Source organism: Bombina bombina, chromosome 1, assembly GCF_027579735.1.
Source record: "Bombina bombina isolate aBomBom1 chromosome 1, aBomBom1.pri, whole genome shotgun sequence".
Lineage (NCBI taxonomy): Eukaryota > Metazoa > Chordata > Amphibia > Anura > Bombinatoridae > Bombina > Bombina bombina.
In genome coordinates, this window is record NC_069499.1 from 382,539,334 (window position 1) to 382,563,233 (window position 23,900).

The window sequence follows — 23,900 nt, forward strand, 5'->3', positions numbered from 1 at the left end:
ACCAATCAACAGCTAACTCCCAGAAATGCATTGCTGCTTCTGAGCCTACCTAGATATGCTTTTCAACTAATTATACAAAGCGAGTGAAGCAATTTAGATAATAGAAGCAAATTGGAAAGTTGTTTAAAATCACATATTCTGTCTGAATCATGAAATAAACATTGTGGGTTTCATGTCCCTTTAAGTGTTATTATATTATATGTTAATTATACACTTGTTGTGCAATTCTACTGTTTTTATTGGTTCTTTAAAGGGACGCTGAATACACAATGCATTTCCCTCTAATTATGGGTGCCATCATTTTGGAGCCCAGCTTACACTGCAGGTATCTGAAGGAGAGTTTTTCCACATGTGCAAACTCTTCAGCACTGAAATGCAGTGATAGCTAAATTTCAACATGGCAGCATCCATGATTAGAGGGAGGCGGGGACTATCATCAATTCTAAGTTAATAAAATGTATTAAGTGTTTGATGTCCCTTAAAGAACAGAGCTTCTACAGATGACAAGCCATCACTGTGTAGAATGTGGAAGTATTAAAGGGTTATGAAATCCAAACATTTTTTTGTGTGAAGGCAGAGCATACCATTTTTAAAAAGTTTTTTAAAAAAATTCTTATTATCAAATTTGCTTCTTTCCCATGATATTTGTTGTAGTTAGGCATCTGGAGTACTACATGATAGGAAATAGTGCTGCCATGTAATGTTCCAGAAAAAGACAGGCTCCTAAACATAAGTCATTGCTTTTCAACAAAAGATACCAAGAGAATAAAGAAAAATTGATAATAGAAGTAAATTAGAAAGTTGTTTAAAATTATGTGCTCTATCTGAATCATGAAAGAAAACATTTTTGGTTTCATATCTATTAAAGCATCTGCAGTATGCACTTGTGAGAATTTGATAAACCTTACTTTTCAAGAAAAGTGTTAAATTAAATAAGGAAAGTACATTGCAAATAGTTTTACTATGTGTAATTTAAAACTTTGGCCTACACTTAAAGTGGAGCAGTATTTTGCATGAGATTTCTAGTATAAATTTTGCCTGAGGTAATTCCATGCCGCAAGTATACCGTGAGCATCTGTGAGTGCACGCTGCAAGTTGAAAGTAAAGTTTTCTTACTCAAGGAAGTTACCAGAGCTTAAAGTAAACATTGATTCCCATTGTGAAGTTACCAGAAACCTCCCAGTTTCACTTTATAGAAATGCAAATCACTTTACTATAAAGGTGCAGTTGTGCATCTTTATACCGTTGTACAGTGTGAAATGACTATAGCAATTTACCTGTGTGAAAATAACAACCTTTTCTCTTCCAAAAGAATAGCACAATATTTAAATGAATTAGCCATAGATTTGAGCTGGGACATTATGGGTATAAAGTACATGTGTTATTTATATGCATTATACTGTAAAGTTGTTGATTATACATTTTTCTACCTTTGTTTATTAAAATGTGTTTTTATTTGACATGGTTTTGGTCTAGACAGAAGATTAACAGTACAATAAATGAAGTTAGAAAAAAAAAATGTAATGAACAATTTTACAGTATAATGTATATAAATAACACATCATACACACACGCACATTATACCATAATGCCCCAGCGCAGATGGGTTAAACCAAATGCGATTAATACATTTTATTTTCCCCACATTACAACATGAAATACTGTACTTAAATATAGACGTAATTTATTTTGACCATTGTATAATACAGAGATTGATTTCTCCCTTTTAATGTGTTTTCAATGATCAGTTTTACCTGCAGGAGTGTATTGTTAACAAATAACTAATTTACCTTTTTGAAATAGCTGATTTGGTCTGTTGTATCCACACCTATACTGTAAATTTCAATACTTAAGTACTGGTTATAGAAAAGCTGTGTAATCAAGAAAGTTTTGAAGAAATCACATAACCTCGGGGGGGGGGGGGGGCAGAGATGTAATAAAATGTTAATTTTTCCATTATCCTATTTAAAGTGAAGGTAAAGTTTGAACGTTCTACAAACATAATTAAATTATTAATATCATAAATAATCTAATCGCTAACTTTTTTTACTATATAGCATTTTACATTATTTTATTAAAAAGGATTTATATTTGCTTACTTTGCCGCAAGTGACTCCTCCCATTAGCCATTTCCTGATTTATGACATTATTACGTATAGAGCGGTCTCACCCGCTCTATACGTCTCTCAAAAGCGCGTTCGCATCTATCATAATGCGCATACTCTCGTCGACGGTCACCAATGCGCACGCGTTACTCTTATCTTTTGGAGAAAGAAAACTAGGGAATAGAGGAAGAATCGCATCTGGGTATGCGCGAAACAGGAGCGCGCTTTACTTTTTTCTTCCAAGGGAGAGAAAATAATGGCGGTGTATGCTCAGATCGTCAAATAGTGCGACTACGTCATATGACGGCCGCCTAACGGCCAAAATTTCTATTGGCTTTCTTCTACACGTGACCGGCAAGTAGGAAAAAAAAAAAAAACGGATTGATTTTATAGCCTGCAAAATAGTAATGAAAAACGGAGATAACAGAGTTAATATTTAAAGAATGAAAAATTGATGAATGAAAGTACCATTCATTTAGGGTGTGTATGATAATGTAATAATGTGATGGAGCTAACTTTACCTTCACTTTAAGTACTGGTCTCACTGTGTATACACTGAGAGAAAAGTTAAGGATTTTGTGTACATATAGAAAGAAACTAACAAGGTCTGATCTCCCTGCAAATTTAACTAATTTGATTGGGTTGTAGTTTCACTTATCATGGTAGCTATTTTATATACAAAATATACGTAAAGAAATGATTAACCATTCATTTTAAAGTATGCGCCTGGTCATTGTAAACACATCAAGGGGAAACCAATTTTACTTTTACAGTATACTGTCTCATTAAGTACATATAAAATTGCATTTTTTTCTATGCACAAAAGCAATGTTCTTTGTCAAAAGTCTTGAAATAGTTTGATAGGCCAGTTTTGTGGTATATGAAATACTGTATGAGGAGTCACAATACTTTTACCAGAGCTTTCACTTTGATTAATATTTCCAGCAATAATGTTATTATCGTTAAATATAAGGATTAATATAGAAGTCATATACAAGTGTAAATTTCATCTTTCTTTCCTGTAATTAGCAAGAGTCCATGAGCTAGTGACATATGGGATATACAATCCTACCAGGAGGGGCAAAGTTTCCCAAACCTCAAAATGCCTATAAATACACCCCTCACCACAGCCACAATTCAATTTAACAAACTTTGCCTTCTATTGAGGTGGTGAAGTAAGTTTGTGATTGTTTTTTTATGATTTATTCTATGATAAGCGCTTCTAAGCATTCTGAAGCCCAATTCCTCTCAGAGTACAGTGTTTGTCAGAGGGATGTGAAGAGAGTATCGCCTGTTTGATTTTATGGCTTTCTTTGCGGGAAATCTTTTCAAGGGTTCTCTGTTATCGGTCGTAGGGAATCATCTCCCGCCTCCCTTTTCAGATCGACTATATACTCTTATATACCATTACCTCTGCTGATAGTTTTCCGTACTGGTTTGGCTATCAGCTATATGTGGATGGGTGTCTTTGGGTAAGTATGTATCATTATCTAAGACACTCTCAGCTATGGTTTGGCGATTTATGTATTAATATAAAGTTTTAAATACAGATGGCCCTCGTTTTACAATGGTTCAATTTACACCGTTTCAGAATAACAACCTTTTTTCCAGTCATGTGACTGCTATTGAAAAGCATTGAGAAGCAGAGCATTTATTAAAATAGTCAGTAGGGGAGCTGTCTGCTTGTGTTGCAGCAAAGCCAAGCACGCTGAATTGAATCAGTTTAACCAGACCTGAGCTATCGAGCAGATTTCAAAGGAACAAGATCTTCCTGTCTATAAATCAGTCCAGATTGGAATGCATAGAAAGAACTGTTTGCAGAAAAATGCAAGTGAAGTCTGTGTTGTGTGATTATATGATTAGGTTTATAATGCTGTTTAGCAAATGTTTTTCTTCATTTAACTTAGTTTAATTATATATTCTGTGTTGAATTAGGTTTATAATGCTGTTTAGCATTTAAAGTCTTCATTTCAAAGCTTTTGATTGCAACAGCCAATAGGATTTTTTAACCAGAGCATCTTAATACTGCCAAAACTTTTTTGTCCTATATTTGGATAATGGATTAATGCAAGGAGCAACTTTAGTGCACTCATTGCACTTGTATTATAATAGTGAATTAAAGGTACATGAAACCCAACATTTTTACTTTGTGGTTCAGATAGAGCATATCATTTTGAACAACATTTCAATTAACTTGCTGCATATATATACTGCTTATTATTGGCTTACTGATGTGCTCAGAATCTAGCTCCCAGTATCGCATTGCTGCTCCTTTAACAAAGGATACTAATGAGGCCACATTGATAATAGAATTAAATTGAAAAGTTGCGTAAAATATTTGCTCTATCTGTTCGATGAAAGGAAAATATTGGATTTCATTTCCCTTTAAGAGTGATATTTGAATAGAATCCAAAATACTGTTATAACATTTAATACTTTTTGAGACCTGCCGTTTTTCACAAAACTCCAGAAAGAACTCCACTACTTGCACTTCATCAGCCTATCAAATAAACTTTATTAAGATATCAAACACTACATTATAGTTGTTCAAAAGATGTCACAGCGAGATGTTATATCTCCAAAGATACATATATTAAATTATAAAATGTCACTGTAATGGTGTATAATATAATTTACAATCATGCTAAGTAGATCAAATGATGGGGCTAGAAAAGGCAGTTTAGAGAAAGAAAGAAGGATATAGACTCTCATAGAGATTTTACATACATTGTATATATATATATATATATATATATATATATATATATATATATATATATATATATATGTATATATACATATTTGTCCCATATGAACTTCATAGCAAGATAATCATCAAGCTGATTTAGTATAAGGTAGTGGTACTTTTCCAAGGACAAAATCAGAGACACCATTTTCCAATTTTCAAGGGTTGGCACTTCAGCTTCTTCCCATAATCTGGGGATTATCTGTTTTGCACAATTAAGAATTATACTTTCCTAATACCAGTTCCTCTCCTCCACTGCAATCCCTTGAACCTCCTTAGCATGCAAGCCTAAAAGTCCAGCTGTTTGTAGATCACATTCTTAAGAGCTGACTACAACAGTGCAACTCTTGGCAGGGCCCTCTACCCTATAATTGTTTTGTTGTACTCCCCTTTGTTTATAGCGCTGCGGAATCTGTTGGCGCTCTACAAATAACCGATAATAATAGATGTTTTAGATGTAGTTTACATTTAATTTTAGGATGTTTATTAAACTAACTGTAACATATGTAAGGGTCATATAATAAAGTTATTATTTTCAATATGGTATTATATAAGGGAAAAACCACCAGATATGTGACATAGTACATTCATGTCCATATCACCTCCAACACAAGGCTGAAGAGCTCTGATAAATCATTGCTAACCCATGTGGAGTAAGATACCAGCAACACAAACGTTTCATGTTAGTTTCTTTGATACCCATTGATGAGGAAGATTAACCCATTTGGTAGAATATTGTGGAGAAATCTTTCTCAGAGATCTTAATCTGGCGTTTCTCCTCCCAGGCATGTACATAAGAGGGAAGATTTCAAGAGTGAAATAAAAGTAGCTGCTTATAGACAGTGAACAACTTCCCTTTAGTGGCATTATGTGAATAACATAGATATTCAAATGGTGTAAGGGGCCTAATAAGTTTAACTTGTTGTACTCCCAGGTTTGTTAATTCCGCGTTCTTTTTCAGTTTACCACCCTCTAGTTCTGTAGTACAAAGTATCAATGAGTCTATAGTGCAGGGATTTATAGGTGTAGCATTTTCCCACCTGAGAACATAGAATTACAAAGGGTAGGAGTTAATGGGGAAGGAATTCCCGAAATATCAGGTAAATATTCTATCACACGGCCCCATAACTTAAAGGGACACTGAACCCAAATTTTTTCTTTCATGATTCAGATAGAGCATGACGTTTTAAGCAACTTTCTTATTTAATCCTATGATCAATTTTTCTTCGTTCTCTTGATATCTTTATTTTAAAAGCAGGAATGTAAATCTTAGCAGCCAGCCCATTTTAGGTTCAGCACCATGGATAGCACTTGCTTATTGGAGGCTTACATATAGCCACCAATAAGCAAGCATAACCCAGGTTCTTAACCAAAAATGGGCCGGCTCCTATGCATCACATTCCTGTTCTTAAATAAATATAGCAAGAGAACGAAGAAAAATTTATAATAAATTAGAAAGTTGCTTAAAATTGCATGCTCTATCTGAATCATTAAAGAAAAAAATTGGGTTTAGTGTCCCTTTAAAGGTTTCTAGAACTATAGTAGACGGGGTATCTAAGGATTTCTGTTGTGACAGATTTAACCAACACAAGCTACCAAGATGTGGGAAGTTAGATATGGAATGTTTCAGGAGGACATGTTTCCTTATTTTGCACATTGTTACTCCAGTCTATGATTCTAACCAAAAAAGAGGCAATACTATAGTATTTGAGGTCTATACATAGTTTTAGCAGATATTCTAGCCATATGATTAGACCATATCCCAAATAAATTTAACTGTACGCCCCCCCCCCCAAAGAAGTCCATTATGTGAGAGATTTTAGCGCACCAGTCTCATTGTCACTGTTTCACGTGAATAAGAGAAATATTTGTACAAGGTGCTTTGTCACAGATACATACATATTTTTTTGCTGAGATGGCATAATGGGAGCTTTTGGTGTCTCCTCTCAGTTACTTTTTTTTATATCATGACCAGTTCATTCTATTTCTAATATTTGGATTTTTTATACCATAGTATGGATGTCTCCTTATTTTTGGAAATTAGCAGGATTCACTGTGACAAAAATAAAGAAATATTTCAATTTAGATAGTAGTTTACTTTTAATTTGGTTGGGAACTATAAAATAAGTAGCTGTTATGGGCCTACACATAGTACTATTTACTCTTATTTAAGTTATAGGTACGATTTGTATGTATCTGAGATATGTATACAAATGATCCTCCCTGTATGCATCCGTAGAGATATAACAAAATAAAAAATAAACTTAGCCCACCCATCAGTTTAATTTACATTACATTGATTATTAATCAAATGTATATCTATTAAAGGGACAGTCAAGTAAACTTTCATGATTTTAATAGGGCATGTAATTTTAAAAGACTTTCAAATGTACCTTTATCTTTTAATTTAATTTTGCTTTGTTCTCTTGGTATTCTTAGTTGAAAGCTAAACCTAGGAGGTTCATATGCTAATTTCTTAGACCTTGAAGGCTGCCTCTAATCTGAAAGCATTTTGACAGTTTTTCACCACTAGAGGGCATTAGTTCATGTGTTTCACATAGATAACATTGAGCTAATGCACGTGAAGCTCCTAGGAGTGAGCACTAATTGGCTGAAATGCAAGTCTGTCAAAAAAAACTGAAATAAGGGGGCAGTTTGCAGAGGCATAGATACAAGGTAATTACAGAGGTAAAACATGTATTATTATAACTGTGTTGGTTATGCAAAACTGGGGAATGGGTAATAAATAAATAATAATATCTATCTTTTTAAACAACAAAAATTCTAGTGTACACTGTCCCTTTAACTATCTTTAAGTAAGTAGAGTAATAGAGCAGGTATTGTCTTACGCAAGCTCACAGCTTCCCAGTGATGCCAGGTAATATGGACACTGACAGTGCAGTGTGAGCACACAGAAGTCTGCCCATGCCCACATTTATTTATAGATCTCCTCAGCTCAGCAGAATAAGTTCTGTGTAAAAAGTTATACTCAGCTGCTGCCCAGTTGCAGGTAAAACAAAATAAAAAAATGAAGAAATTAACTGTAGCCAATCAGCATAAACAGTGCTGAGGTCATGAACTCTTTTACTGTGATCTCATGAGATTTGACTTAGCTCTCATGAGATTTCATAGTAAACTTCCTTTAAACTGAATAGGGAAATAACATGAGAGTGCACGAGGCTCAACCCCTTAGCTGTCCCGGGACAGACATACTGATTTGCTGCTTAGAAGTCCTTTACAATGGGATGTGGCTACTGAGGAACTTTTGAGGTAAAATATCTTTCTTTTTTACATAGAGATGTTTATGTGATATTTTCTAGTCAACTTTTTACAGCTATGCTGCATCACTTTCAAGTGTTTCAACATTTGGGTATTATGGCCCTTTAATAAACAAAAGGCTAAACCATTACCTAATCAGGGTACTCTCACATTTGCAAAGAGAACTGAGACAGTGCTATTGGAAACAGGCTGGGTGTTTGACAGCAACCCAGCTCACTGAATGCAGAAACAAAATGACATCAAATCTGGAGAAGATAAGACAAAACAGGGCGCTGTGTGTACCAGTAATAAACCAAAAAGATATCAGTGTAGTATCTCATTCAGTGTACTCACATTTGTGAAGAGCACTCAGACAGTGCTATTAGGCACAAGCTGGATATTTAGCAGCAAACCAGCTTACTGATATAATGGTAACACAGGCACTGGAACACAGGAACACAGGTACTCCAAAATATATAGAAGAGTCTCAAAGGATAGAGACTATAAACTAAAGCTGCAGAATAGACTGCAACAAATGCAGCCTATAACTCCCTAAGGAGTAACAGGTAGGTAGGAAAGGCACGGTTCCAATGTATAATGAACAAAATTAAAAATTGATTTATTGTAAATCAAAAATACAAAAAATACAGATAAAAATATAAAACAATGGAACCAGAAGGCAGGGGTTGCTAGCTACCCTCCTTCAAATACCCAGTGATGCCAGGTAATATGGACACTGACAGTGCAGTGTGAGAACACAGAAGTATGCCCATGCCCACATTTACTTATAGATTCAGTTTAGTTTGGGCATAAAAAGTTAATAAACAAAAGGCTAAACATTACCAAGCTGGACACCTTTTTGCCCACATTTAATTAATGAATGAATAAATACAGAAGTATCACTTGTGTACAAATGAAGAGAATATATATTTCCTACTAGTTTCAAACACCCAAGTTGAAAAAAGCAACTTTAGCTGCAACTATGAAATACAGTCGACATGCTTAAAGGGACATGAAAAGGCATGATTAAGAGTGATTGAACCCCAAACGTCGCCTGTTATGGCCTGGTCCTGTATGTTTCCAAAAAACTTGAAACATTCCATAGTGCTGTGGGAATATTCTTGGATATTTGATTTCTGCGAAGGGGTGGATGCAGTAATCCCAGTCGTTCATATGTGATAAGGAGTTGGTGAGGTGCTGTATATAGTTGAATTAACTTTTGCTGAAGGAGCAGAAATGCACTACTGAGAGCTAACTGAACATATCTAACGAGGCAATCACAAGAGACAAATGTGTGTAGGCACCAATCACCAGCTAGCTCCAACTAGGATATGAACATATTACTTTTCAACAACGGATACCAAGAGAATAAAGTACATTTGAAAATAAAAGTGATTTTAAAAGTGTCTTAAAATGTCATGCTCCACCTGAATCATGCAAGTTTATTAATGACTTTCCTATACATTTAAAAAAAAAAAAAGTAAAATAAAAAGTAAAATGATTTGGTTCTGCATGGAAACATTGCAGGCTTTTATGACAAATATGCTTATAAGAAATAAACAGCTAGATTACGAGTTTTGAGCGCTATAGGGAAATTAACGACCGCAACATTTTTAGCGGTATTTCACCTTCCTATAGCGCTGCTATTACAAGTTTTTAAGAGGATCCTCCGCGCCGGATGTCTTGAAGATGGACCAGCTCCGCGCCGGATGGATGAAGATAGAAGATGCTGTCTGGATGAAGACTTCTTCTCGCTTGGATGAGGACTTCGCCGGGTGTATGAAGATCGAAGAGACCTCCTGGATGAAGACTTCTTGCCGTTTGGATGAGGACTTCTCCGGCTGGAGGAGGATGGATGTCCAGACTTCGATAACTGTAAGTGGATCGTCGGGGGTAAGGTTTTTTTAAGGGTTTTTTGGGTGTTTTTTTTTTTTAGCTTAGGGTTTTGGGCAATGTAAAAGAGCTAAATGCCCTTTTAAGGGCAATGCCCATCCAAATGCCCTTTTCAGGGCAATGTTTATTTAGATAGGTTTTTATTTGGGGGGTTTGGTTGGTTGGGTGGTGGGTTTTACTGTTGGGGGTGTTTGTATTTTTTTTTACAGGTAAAAGAGACGATTTCTTTGGGGCAATGCCCCGCAAAAGGCCCTTTTAAGGGCCATTGGCATTTTAGTGTAGGCTAGGTTTTTTTTTATTTTGTGGGGGGCTTTTAAATTTTGATAGGGCTATTAGATTAGGAGTAATTCGTTTTTATTTTTGATAATTTCGTTTTTATTTTTTGTAATTTAGTGTTTATTTTTTTGTAATTTAGTAAATTGTATTTTATTAATTTAATTTATTCCATTTTATTGTAATGTTAGTTTTTAGTGTAAGGCAGGTTAGGTTTTATTTTACAGGTAAGTTTGTATTTATTTTAACTAGGTAGTTAGCAAATAGTTAATAACTATTTACTAACTAGTCTACCTAGTTAAAATAAATACAAACTTATCTGTGAAATAAAAATAAAACCTAAGCTAACTACAATATAACTATTAGTTATTTTGTGGCTAGCTTAGGTTTTTTTTTAAAGGTAAGTTTGTATTTAATTTTAAATAGGAATTATTTATTTAATAATTGTAAGGTTTATTTAGATTTTTTAAAAATTATATTTAAGTTAGGGGGTGTTAGGCTTAGGGTTACGTTAAAGTTAGGATTAGGGGTTAATATATTTATGTAGAGTTAGTGATGTGGGAGGTCAGAGGTTTAGGGGTTAATAATTTATTTTAGTATATTTCGTTGTGGGGGCTTGCGGTTTAGTGGTTAATAGGTTTATTATAGTGGCGGATGGCAGATTAGGGGTTATAAATCTTTAAATAGTGTTTGCGATGCTGGAGGGCGGCGGTTTAGGGGTTTATAGGTTTATTATAGTGGCGACGATGTCGGGGAGCAGCGGAATAGGGGTTAATAATTTTATTTTAATGGTGGCGATGTCCGGAGCGGCAGATTAGGGGTTAATAATTTTATTTTAGTGTTTTCGATGCGGGAGGGCCTCGGTTTAGGGGTTAATAGGTAGTTTATGGGTGTTTAGTGTACTTTGTAACAGTTTAGTTATGAGTTTTATGCTACAGATTTGTAACGTAAAACTCATAACTACTGACTTTAGATGGCGGTACAGATCTTGTCAGTATAGAGTGTGCCGCTCACTTTTTGGCCTCCCAGACAAACTTGTAATACCGGTGCTATAGGAGTCCCATTGAAAAAAAAAGTGCGGTACTGACGTTGCATGATGGCCAAAAAGGTGTGCGGTACACCTATACCTGCAAGACTTGTAATAGCGGCATTAGGGAAAAAGCAGCATTATGAAGCATAACGATGCTTTTTCACTCAAAACTCAAAACTTGTAATCTAGCTGAAAGGCAGGTAAGTCATATAGCATATGGCAGTATGGAGAGTCCAACAAAAAAAAGACTACACAGTTAAATAAAATATTTAAATGTACATACAGAATCAACAGCACAGAAACAAAACATGGTGACAAAGTCTGATTTAGATATATTAGTGAGAGAAATAAAATATAAAGAAGAAGAACACTGATTTGTGGAAGGAGAGTAGGATATATAAGATAATGATTATCTTTGTTCTTTACAACACAATATGGAAATGGGACAACTCGATTAGTGGATGCTAACATGTTTGGTAATATACTTAAATGTTCTGTTTTTATAGAGGGTAACCTTTTATTAGCATCATCAATAATAAAATAAACTTTCGTTAAATGGGTTTTAGGACAAGTCAATTTAACAAAGTAGTCAAAATGATAAGTAAAGTAATGTAAATGTTCATAGTTAAATGTGATTATTTGCATATAAGTGAATCCATGAGCAATATGTCAGATCCCCTTGATGTTTAATTTCATTAAAAACAAGCTTTGAGGAAGGCTCATAGTTTATGGGAAAGATCAGTTCAGCAGGTTTTAGAAGGTTTCATGAAAGTTTCAAACAGAACTAAAACAAAATGAAAAAAAATCCTATTCTTTTTTCCCCCTCAATATTTTCATTTAATTTCATACAGATGTTTTCATAAACGATATGTATAACAACAACAATTTTATATATGCCAATAAATCTATTAATTCTCAATTGTATTACAAAACATATTAGTAATGGTATGGTAGGTATATGTACTTGGACTTCTAGAGCAGGTAGAAATGTGTCCCAGTAGTCTGATCTGTAAGTATTTCATACAAAGACCTTAACCTTTCCTGCTTCAGCTCTGATCTCTCCAGTACACACTATAGCAACCAGAGAATTATTTACACCACACTATCACCAACCTCCTTCTCAAGAAACCAAGCTTGTACCCAGAAAATCCCTCAGAGTAATAATCAGCATGCAATAGTCTTAAAAAGCCAATTAAAATATGGCTACAAAATCAATAGGATAATGGGATTATAGCAGAATCACATTAAAGCTTCAGACCTAAACAAGCTACAGAAACAGAGGGCACAATCTACACTTTATATGTGCTCAAAAATATTTGTGTAGGGAGAACTATAACTTCAAATGAAAGCAACTATAGTGGTGACAGCATACTACATCTGTCAATACTATTGGCCCCACTTTTTAATAATACTATTGGCCCCACTTTCAAAGGCCCGACAGACAAGGTTGGCCTCCAGGAACCTTGTCGGCCCCGTATGTTGAGAGCAGTGGGCAGTATTTGCTGCCTGCATTTAACACAAAGTGTGAGGAAAAAAGTGAATAGAAGTGCGCTAAGGAGCTGATACCAAGCACCTCTCTAAAAGACACTATCCCTAAAATGTGTCTAGTATCTTTTATTATACGATACTTTTGGTGTTTGATACCTTTAGCCCTAGGCGCCCTCTTTATCACAAAGCCCTAAAAAGCTTTACTCACTGGTTGCATTTAACACAAAGAAAGCAAGTGGTTGGGCAGCTATGTTCCAAGCAACATACTACTTGAGAGCAGGACATGGCAATCACCCCAATCAGATCTGACTTCGAGTCTTTAGTAGTGTAGAGGTCTTAAGCCTGCTGCTACTTAACTAGTGTTTCAGGCTTGCTTGCACAAGCCTGCAATGCTCAGCCTCAAAGCTGCACCCACAGCTTCATAAATGGAGTCAAATGTTGCTATATCCCTTTTTTCTGTAGTGCTCTCGACCTAGCGTAAAGTCCTTACACTATCATTGAGGTAATCTAAAACTCAATGCAGACTATCAAAATAACTGGCCCTCCACATTTATTAAGTCAACTGCAATAAAATCTAATTGCAACTTGCCTCCACTACAATTAATCCAGCACAAATAAGGGATGACCCCCCAAAAACAGTACCCCTATCACCCAAGATACCCCCATTACACCCTCCCCCAATTTAACCACATTAAATTGAAGAATTCTTACACATTCCTTCTAATTATACCCTCCCTTAACATTTAAGAACATCCTATAGAATTCCCTAACATCAAAATCACAAATTGATTAAACCCAGAAAGTTTTTAAATTAAGTCCAGCTGTAGAGTTTGAGTGCTTTTCTCCAGCCTCTTCTGGTTTACAACAACAAGTCCACTTCCTCACACAGCCTGAGCTTAGTTTGAGGGTCAATCTTATTTGAATTTCAAGCAACCCTGGTTGGTTATAAGATTAATCAATCAGGATTTCATTTAAAGGAGATCATGTTCCTGATATTCACCTAAGACTGGAGGACTAACATAGAAAACAACAAATTACTTAAAGGGACATAATACTCTTATGCTAAATCTCTTGAAACTGATGCAGCATAACTGTAAAAAGCTGACAAGAAATATCACCTGAACATCTCTATGTAAAAAAGGAAGATATTTTACCTCACAATTTCCTAAGCTCACCAGAGTAAGTCCTGTGCAAAACATTATACTTCAGCTGCTGTCCAGCTGCAGGTAAATAAAATAAAAAAATGAAGAAATAAAAAGCAGGCAATCAGCATCAACAGTGCTGTGGTCATGAACTATTTTACTGTAATCTCATGAGATTTGAGTTAACTCTCATGGGATTTCATGGTAAACTTCCTTAAATTGAATAGGGAAATAACACGAGTCTGCATGGGGCTCACTCCCTTGCCTGTCCCGGGACAGGCATACTGATTTGCTGCTTAAAGTCCTTTGCAATGGGGTTTGAATACATAGGACATTTTGAGGTAACATATATTTCTTTTTTACATAGAGATGTTCAGGTGATATTTTCTAGTCAGCTTTTTACAGCTATGCTGCAGCACTTTCAAGTGTTTAAACATTTGGGTATTATGACCTTTTAACCCCTTAATGACCACAGCACTTTTCCATTTTCTGTCCGTTTGGGACCAAGGCTATTTTTACATTTTTGAGATGTTTGTGTTTAGCTGTAATTTTCCTCTTACTCATTTACTGTACCCACACATATTATATACCGTTTTTCTCGCCATTAAATGGACTTTCTAAAGATACCATTATTTTCATCATATCTTATAATTTACTATAAAAAAAATTATAAAATATGAGGAAAAAATGGAAAAAAACACACTTTTTCTAACTTTGACCCCCAAAATCTGTTACACATCTACAACCACCAAAAAACACCCATGCTAAATAGTTTCTAAATTTTGTCCTGATTTTAGAAATACCCAATGTTTACATGTTTTTTGCTTTTTTGTAAACTATAGGGCCATAAATACAAGTAGCACTTTGCTATTTCCAAACCATTTCTTTTCAAAATTAGCGCTAGTTACATTAGAACACTGATATCTTTCAGGAATCTCTGAATATCCATTGACATGTATATATTTTTTTTTAGTAGACAACCCAAAGTATTGATCTATGCCCATTTTGGTATATTTCATGCCACCATTTCACCGCCAAATGCAATAAAATACAAAAAATCGTTCACTTTTCACAAATTTTTTCACAAACTTTTGGTTTCTCACTGAAATTATTTACAAACAGCTTGTGCAATTATGGCATAAATGGTTGTAAATTCTTCTCTGGGATCCCCTTTGTTCAGAAATAGCAGACATATATGACTTTGGCGTTGCTTTTTGGTAATTAGAAGGCAGCTAAATGCCACTGCGCACCACACGTGTATTATGCCCAGCAGTGAAGGGGTTAATTAGGGAGCATGTAGGGAGCTTTTTGGGGTAGTTTTAGCTTTAGTGTAGTGTAGTAGACAACCCCAAGTATTGATCTAGGCCAATTTTGGTATATTTCATGCCACCATTTCACCGCCAAATGCGATCAAATTAAAAAAAACGTTAAATTTTTCTCAATTTTAGGTTTCTCACTGAAATTATTTACAAACAGCTTGTGCAATTATGGCACAAATGGTTGTAAATGCTTCTCTGGGATCCCCTTTGTTCAGAAATAGCAGACATATATGGCTTTGGCATTGCTTTTTGGTAATTAGAAGGCCTCTAAATGCTGCTGCGCATCACACGTGTATTATGGCTAGCAGTGAAGGGGTTAATTATGTAGCTTGTAGGGAGCTTGCAGGGTTAATTTTATCTTTAGTGTAGAGCTCAGCCTCCCACCTGAAACATCAGACCCCCTGATCCCTCCCAAACAGCTCTCTTCCCTCCCCCACCCCACAATTGTCCCCGCCATCTTAAGTACTGGCAGAAACTCTGCCAGTACTAAAATAAAAGGTATTTGGCCCTCTTTTTTTTTTAAAAAAAAAAGAAGCATATTTACATATGCTGATGTGTAGGATCCCCCCTTAGACCCCAACCTCACTGATCCCCCACCAAACAGCTCTCTAACCCTTCCCCTCTGCCTTAATGGGCGCCATCTTGGGTACTGGCAGCTGTCTGCCAGTACCCAGTTTTGTACAAAATGTGGCTTTTCTTAAAAAAAATTCCCTTTTCTGTAGTGTAGCTTTCCCCCCCACCAAGACCAACCCCCAACCCCTTCCAGATCCCTTAGATTAAATTTATAATGCTGAAAATGTATTATTATTTTTTTACTTTGAACTTTTTTTTTTCTGTAGTGTAGCGGTTCCCACCCGCTCCCGCCCGTGCACGCGCCCGCCGCCCACCACCCCCCGTGCACGCGCGCGCTCCCGCGCGCGCCCCGTAGGTCCCGCCCCCGATCCCACCCCCCTCCACTCCACACACAGCATCGATGGCTGCCCACCCGCCTCCCACGTAAGCTCCCACCCGCCAACGATACCGGCCACCGATGTCCGGTGCAGAGAGGGCCACGGAGTGGCTCTCTCTGCATCGGATGGCCAAGGGGGGTTATTGCAGGATGCCTCCATATCGAGGCATCACTGCAATAACCGGAAAGCAGCTGGAAGCGAGCAGGATCGCTTCCAGCTGCTTTCCAGACCAAGGACGTACGCCACACGTCCTCGGTCATTAACTGTATTTTTTTTGAGGACGTGTGGCGTACGTCCTTGGTCGTTATGGGGTTAATGCACTCAAAAGGTTGTCAGACATATTCAATTGGACTTGTTTAAAAAGATAGATAACCCCTTTATTACCCATTTCCAAGTTTTGCAAAAATGGGTATATTAATCGACTTTTTACCTCTGTGATTACCTTGTATCTAAGCCTCTTCTGACAGCCCCCTTATCACATGGCTATTTTTTAATTATCTATTGACTTGCATTTTAGCCAATTCTGTGTCCTGCACAACTCCATAGGAGTTGACTTGCATTTTAGCCAATCTGTGTCCTGCACAACTCCATAGGAGTGAGCACAATGTTATCTATAGGGCACACATGAATTAGCAGTCTCTTGTTGTGAAAAGATAATAAAAAAAGAATGTGATGAGAGGCTGTCTGTAGTGGATTAGAAACAGGCAGAAATTTAGAGGTTTAAATGTTATAAAGTATATTAGTATAACAATGTTGGTTGTGCAAAGCTGGGGAATGGGGAATTAGCTGATTTTGTGTTTTGAAGCCACAACCTAATAAATTGGGATGAGCTTGTAGGTATAATCAGATCTCATTACTTTATCAAATTGTGTACATATACATGCTTCTTTATCTGTCCATAAACCAATCACCAATACCTGGAGAGAACAATGGAAAATTAACATTTGATTACCTTATCTCTTCTATACCCCACTGGGAGTGCAATTTCTTCTACAGGCTGTGTTAACACAGCTTGGCCTTGAGGCCAAAAACTTTCAGGATGGGTGGGGATACCACAGGCTAAATAATCTATTTCAAATGCCATTATAAGGGTAATGGGAATGCTTGTAAACAATGTAATACACTCCAGCAGGTAAAGTGGATCATTGAGAACAAATTAAAGGGGAGCACATTTTTGAGTAAACTCTCCCTTTAACTAAATGGCCTTGGACATTGAAACTGATCAAATCAGTGTGCTGAATATAGAAGAACTGAAAAAAATCATTAAAGGGACACTGAACACAAATTGTTTCTTTTGTGATTCAGATAGAACATGCAATTTTAAGCAACTTTCTAATTTACTCCTATTATCAAATTTTCTTCATTCTCTTGGTATCTTTATTTGAAAAGCAAGAATGTAAGTTTAGAAGCCGGCCCATATTTGGTGAACAACCTGGGCTGTTGTTGCTGATTGGTGGATAAATTCACCCACCAATAAACAAGTGCTGTCCAGGGTCTGAACCATAAATTGACTGGCTCTTTAGCTTAGATGCTTTCTTTTTCAAATAAAAATAGCAAAAGAACGAATAAAAATTGTTAATAGGAGTAAATTAGAAAGTTGCTTAAAATTGATTGCTCTATCTGAATCATGAAAGAAACAATTTGGATTCAGTATCCCTTTAACTAGCTGAAGAAGAACTAAAAACTAAAAAAATGGAGGAGTGTGTTAAATTGATTTTTTCTACTGTACTGGCTGGAAGAAGCTGTGTCCATAGGGTGCCATGAACCTTTAATAAAATGTCTACTTCAAAGTTTTAGAATATATTTACTGAATAAACAATCATTTCTCAATGTTTACCTCATAAATATATCTCACACTGCGGAACCTGTTGGCGCTCTACAAATAACTGATAATAATAAATTGGCCTATAGAGGGAAACATACAATCAAACTATAATTTGATAATAGATTCCATGGGTTTCAGATAATTTCTTCATAAAATATTCAAGAAAATTGTATACATATTTTTAAAAGGATCTAAAAATGTATGACCTGTTAGGGCAATGAAAAAGCTTAGTACATCATTTTTAAAACGGCATCAAAAATACAAGCAATAACCTTGCTGTTAATAGTACAATGTACTGTGCTGTCTTAGATATTTCTGTTTCCTTTTCAAAACATTAGAACACCCAGATTGCAGCATAAAACATAAGACATACTTGATCAAGGCCTAAGGGGTTCCACACATCATAAAATGGCTTGCCTTCAGGGTGGGTTCCCTACTCCCTTCATTACAGGTTAAAAGCCTGCATACAATTCTACTGACTCGCAAAGTAATGCAGAGCATTGGAAGTGTGCAGTCAGCATTTTAAACTATTATGAGCTACCTTCTGAACCATTGCCAAGTTAATAGACAATGAAAGATAATGAGCTTGAAATTGGGTGTTAAATTGCATTTTTGGTTCCTCTATTTTTTTCTTTCTATGGTTTAACTGTTTCCTACAGATGCAAAATTATACTATACATTGGATATACATCACCAGTGTATTTGAGCAACACCCATGAAGTAACCTTTTTTGTTACCATAGAAGGATGCAACACATTTCTATACAATTTGTTATAGCTTTCTGAGTCATCTGAGGGGTTAAACGAGCTTGTGTGTCTCTTTGGAATTGATAGAGTTAAATTGAACAAGATCTGACTGCACATCTTCATCTGAAAATGAATGGTAGAAAAATGCTAAGAGTGGCTTCATTCCTGCTCAAAATGTATATATGAAGTCAACAGATTACAAGTATTGAAGAGAAATAAATTGCTATATGAACAAAAAAATACGTGCTCAACTATTTCTTTTTTTTTTGTTTTTAAATCAACCACTTGGAATAGGATTTAAAATGATTAAAACAAAGTAGAATAAAAGGTTTAGTTTACATATGGTTTCAATTGCAGCTAAAAAAAAGTAGCTATTGCTTAAATGTCATTTACATTTTGCAATGTTACAAAAAAGCTAATTAATTCATTAAGTCAATAAAATGAATAATAAAAACAGCACCTGAAAACATCCACCTGGATTAGTGCAAGGATAAAATAATTGAATAGTGAAGTGGATTTATCTTCATTAGTATAATTTGTAAGATATTTCTTTCAATTTTTCTTTAAAGCTAATGAGCTACATGAATACAGGTTCATTTTTATAAGCCTCGTGGGTCCAAATGTACAGGACAGTCATTTTAAAATGCAATAAATTAAAAGGAGATGCTGCATGCCTTAAGTACATATATATCATCAGACCTATGTTAAAACAACTGCCAAGTCGCTTAATTAATTCTTATTAGTGTAACACTGAATATCTCTACATAACATTTTTTTTCCTTCTAAATAAGTACACTAATAAAAAAAAAAATCGAGATGCTATCAATTTGGAGAGATCATATTTAGTAGTGTTTGCAGCAATTACCTGGAACTGATGTTTCCTCACTAGGCTAGGTCTTTTACAGAAATTCTGAAGCTTTTTCAAAAGCTGTTCAGGTGTAGAATACAGATATTCCGCTGCAGGAAAAACAGATACATTTTTAATGAAACAAAAACCTCAAAGCACACACTCGATATTAGTCACTTTACTAATTAAAAATGCATATTGCTCTGTGCCGCCTTGTGTTTTACATTATTTAAGCATGATTTTATAAGGTTACCTCAGCTCACAAGGATGTTTAATGCTAAATAAGACAGTGTTCTTGTGCTGTAAAGACATCTCCTCTGGGTGATTAAAATACATTATTCTAATGTAACAATATGCATATGAGGGAAATTGACTAAATGTGGTTTTCAACAAAACTACTATAGCAGTTGTGCATTATGACCTCTACAATTTTTTTTTATTTTTGTATACATGTAATGGTAAATAAACACACACATATACATATTTGATGCTATACACAAACACTCACACATATGCATTCATATATTTATATAATGAAGATTACTGCTCACACTCACTGGATTTAGTAAAAACATATTTTTATTTCCTCAGATTTTTTCCAAAAACTTCACACCAGTAGAAATGAATTTTCATTAATGTCAGCACTAAAAATATCCATCTTGATAGTATACCTTTGCTCTGACACCCTAACAGTTGCATCTACCATTTAAAGTGATAGTGCCTTTCAGTGTACAATAAAGGGAAGTAAATATATACATACAACTATCTATCTATCATCTATCTATTGTGAAAAAATATGCAATTATTGATATTTATTTATATGTATTTTTTATTGCAATATTATAGTACATTGGTGCCACACGACATAAATGTAAAAACCTATTTTAAAACATTCTTTATTTTGTTATTGTGAAAGAACAGATGGTACATTTAAACGCAGCCTAATGTATTACATCACATTTTTTTTGTTAACTAACATTTCTGTTTGCCAAATAAACAATTGCTCTTGCATAAGTTCAGGTTTTAGGCTTAAACACTGTTTTATGAACAGAGACACAATTGCTTATATTGGAGGTTGACATACCTTTAAAGATTTCTGGGTACACTAACGATTTGGGACACAAGGGGTAGCACCCACAATGCACTGCTTCCAACCTGAAATAAAAAAAAGTAACATTAATACATTTATAAATGTTCTGTAAAATTGATCACGTTCTCAATAGTTAATATTTGTCAATAACTAGTCAGGTTAAAGTTTAAACACAATCAACTTTTGTGAACCTTTTCAAATTTTACAGTTATTCCCTTTGACTGAAAATTTTATGGATCATGTCTGAGTTATACAGAACAGAACATGCAGCATATGTTTGTTCGCTGAATAAATCAAAGCACAGCTCTGTAGTTTTTTTTTTTGTCCTTTAAATGCTGCTCAACACATTTTGTAATCAGCAAATAAACACATGCAACAACACGGTAAAGTATGGACAGATTTTCTTAATCATGCAGCAAAAAACAAGGATGTTCATTTTCAACGTATGGTCAGGCACTATAAAACAGATTCTCCAATACTGCAATGCGCATAATTTCGTGAGTATTCGGCAATTCTGTTAACAGCCTTTTAAATATATTGTGTGACTTGAGTAGACCCAGTTTTTGCTTATGTTAGAGAGGATTATATGATAACATAGCATGTGCAAAGTTTCAGATTTGTACATTTGTTTCCTTAAATATACTAAGGTGTTAAATTAATGCCAACTGGTATATTGTTCTTAAACATAATCTACGTTATGATCATCTATCTCTACGTTTAAAAAAAATAAATAAAAAAAAATAACTGTTATGCTAAGTAAGTTTTTGTCTTACGGCCTACTGACAACAAAGTGACATGTCCGAAACATGTAAAAATATACTTTTATTTTTGTTGGCCAGAAGAAATGCAAGCGAAATTCAAAACACGTCTTTAACTATGTTTATGTAAAATGATTTGAAATGCAGCCAGATAGGCTGACCATAGAAGGAACATTTTTTCCCTTAACATATTTTTTTCTTTCAGTTGCTCCAAACTATTTCAGGTCATGGTTACATTACCCTTGATTATTTTGATCGACACAATATACACACACAATATTTTTTTTATTACTAAATATTTAGTATTTTGTTATCAAATATCAAGAACATTTTTATTTTTATTTAAATGTATAGGATGCTTATTACATTACAAAGAATTTTAGTTCACATTTAAGTTTATGATTTAAGTTTGTTACATATTCTTTGCTTAAGTTAAAGATGAGCCAAAACACTAATTTCTGAAGTATTAAATTGAATGTATTTTACAGCAATGACAAATTGATTATGTTCGAAAACAAAGAAAATAAAGTTTGGTAACTTGTGCTATAGGAGTAAAACATATACATTTATATAGCAAGAATGTAACACATTTTAATCATAATACAACATTTTTTTTTTATTTTTATTACTGCAATAACAGACTAGCTTTTTAACAACATAGCTAGGGACTTATACTGTTTTATTTGAGAAATTCTCTTCTGGACTCTAGAGAAGTCTAAGAAAAAAAAAAAAGAATGAAGAGTGTTTGAAAAATATTAGTCACATAATAGATTACTGAAGCTCTGTTAAATAGTTAATATCCCTTTATTTAACAAGAAGCAAAACACAATGAAAGTTTCCTTGCACAAAGCATGTTCCCCAACCTGAAAAATACATCTGTATATTAAAAGTGGTTCCTATTAGACTAGTAGGTCGCCACACAGAGGGTATGAACAAAGGTGAGAGCAAATGGTTATAGAATATGGAGTATAGTTATCAAACTGTGACACAAGAATTTAGTTTCAGTTCAGAAACACAACAAATTGCAAAAATCACCTAACATTTAACAAGAAAAACTGTCTTTCAACATTAAATTAATATTAGTATGTAGACATGTGTAATTCGTTATTCATTTGTTAAACAAATGCCAAACATGACAGTGGTCTGTGGCATTCGGGTTTTTCTGGTGCTGGATTTATAAGGAAAAAAGTGCAGCACAAATATCTATGCAAATCCAGAATAACAAATTGCACATGGCTGTTGGTATGTAAATACACATAAATAAAAAGATGGAGGTGTGCACCAATATGTAAAATATGAAAAAAAAGAAAACTTGTCCTTTATTAAGATAATTTTAACAATGCTTAGGAATACTTTACATCAATAATTTCCAAGATTTAAAATGATCTTATTGTTTAATTTAATTGAAAAAGTAAACTATTGTAGACATAATTACATTAAACTAGCATTTTAAGAGTTAAACATGTCTGTATTCTGGAGGAAATACACCTTATTACTCTCCAGTGAAAGCACAACAAAGCTCCTCCCCAGGAACTCATTTTTAATTTAAATGGAGGATAAAGCCAAAATTAAACTTTCATGATTCAGACAGTGTATGCAATTTTAAACAACTTTCCAATTTATTTCTATCTAATTTGCTTGGTTCTCTTTATATCTTTCTTGAAATGCACGTCTAGGAAGGCTTAGGAGCAGCATTTCACCACTGGGAGCTAGCTTCTGATTGGTGGCTGCACATTTATGCCTTGTCATTGTCTCACCTGATATGTTCAGCTAGCTCCCAGTAGTGCATTGCTGCTTCCTCTGCAAAGGATACCAAGAGAACGAAGCAAATGTGATAACAGAAGTAAATTTGAAAGTTGTTCAAAATTGTATGTTCTATCTGAATCACAAAAGGAAAATGTTGGGTTTTATATTCCTTTAATATTAAAATCCAAAGCATTCAAGCACTGCTTAGTGCAGTCACCACGTCCATGTTGAGTCCATATGGCAAATTATAAACAGTTTAGTACAGTAAACCAAAGATGCTTATTCTACATTCAAACGTGAAATAAATGTAACTGCCTCAATTCCTCATCAATTCATCAAACAAACATAGGAGATAGAGAAACAAATAATAAACACACAGAGGGAGGAGATAGTGCTGTTTGATAGAGGAATTTGTTTTTATTATGTTCCATCTATGATCTACTTTCATGTCACCTTCACATATCTCTTCTTCCTCTAAGATCTATAATTATTTCTCAGTGTCTTCTATTTATCTCTCTCTCTCTCTGAGCTAGATCAGCCAGTATTTTGAAATAAAATACAATTTTTGAAGAACAATTTTGTTATACTATTTTTTCTATTGTTTACAACACATACTATTATTACTTCCCTCGTGATTTATCATCATTACCCTATTTGATTAATATCATTCCAGTTGGGCTTATT

At 34.7% G+C, this 23,900-nt stretch overlaps 1 protein-coding gene across 2 annotated transcripts in view; it reads right to left on the bottom strand.

Annotated features, from left to right (window-relative positions):
• The window catches only part of GTDC1 (glycosyltransferase like domain containing 1), an 849,799-nt gene that overhangs the window by 68,642 nt on the left and 757,257 nt on the right, over positions 1-23,900 (bottom strand). For both annotated transcript variants that reach the window (XM_053698268.1, XM_053698267.1), the window contains 2 exons: positions 20,707-20,777; positions 19,641-19,732 (listed from right to left, as the gene is read on the bottom strand). In XM_053698268.1, the coding sequence (XP_053554243.1) occupies positions 19,641-19,732; positions 20,707-20,777 (163 nt within the window). The remainder of the gene's footprint in view (positions 1-19,640; positions 19,733-20,706; positions 20,778-23,900) is intronic.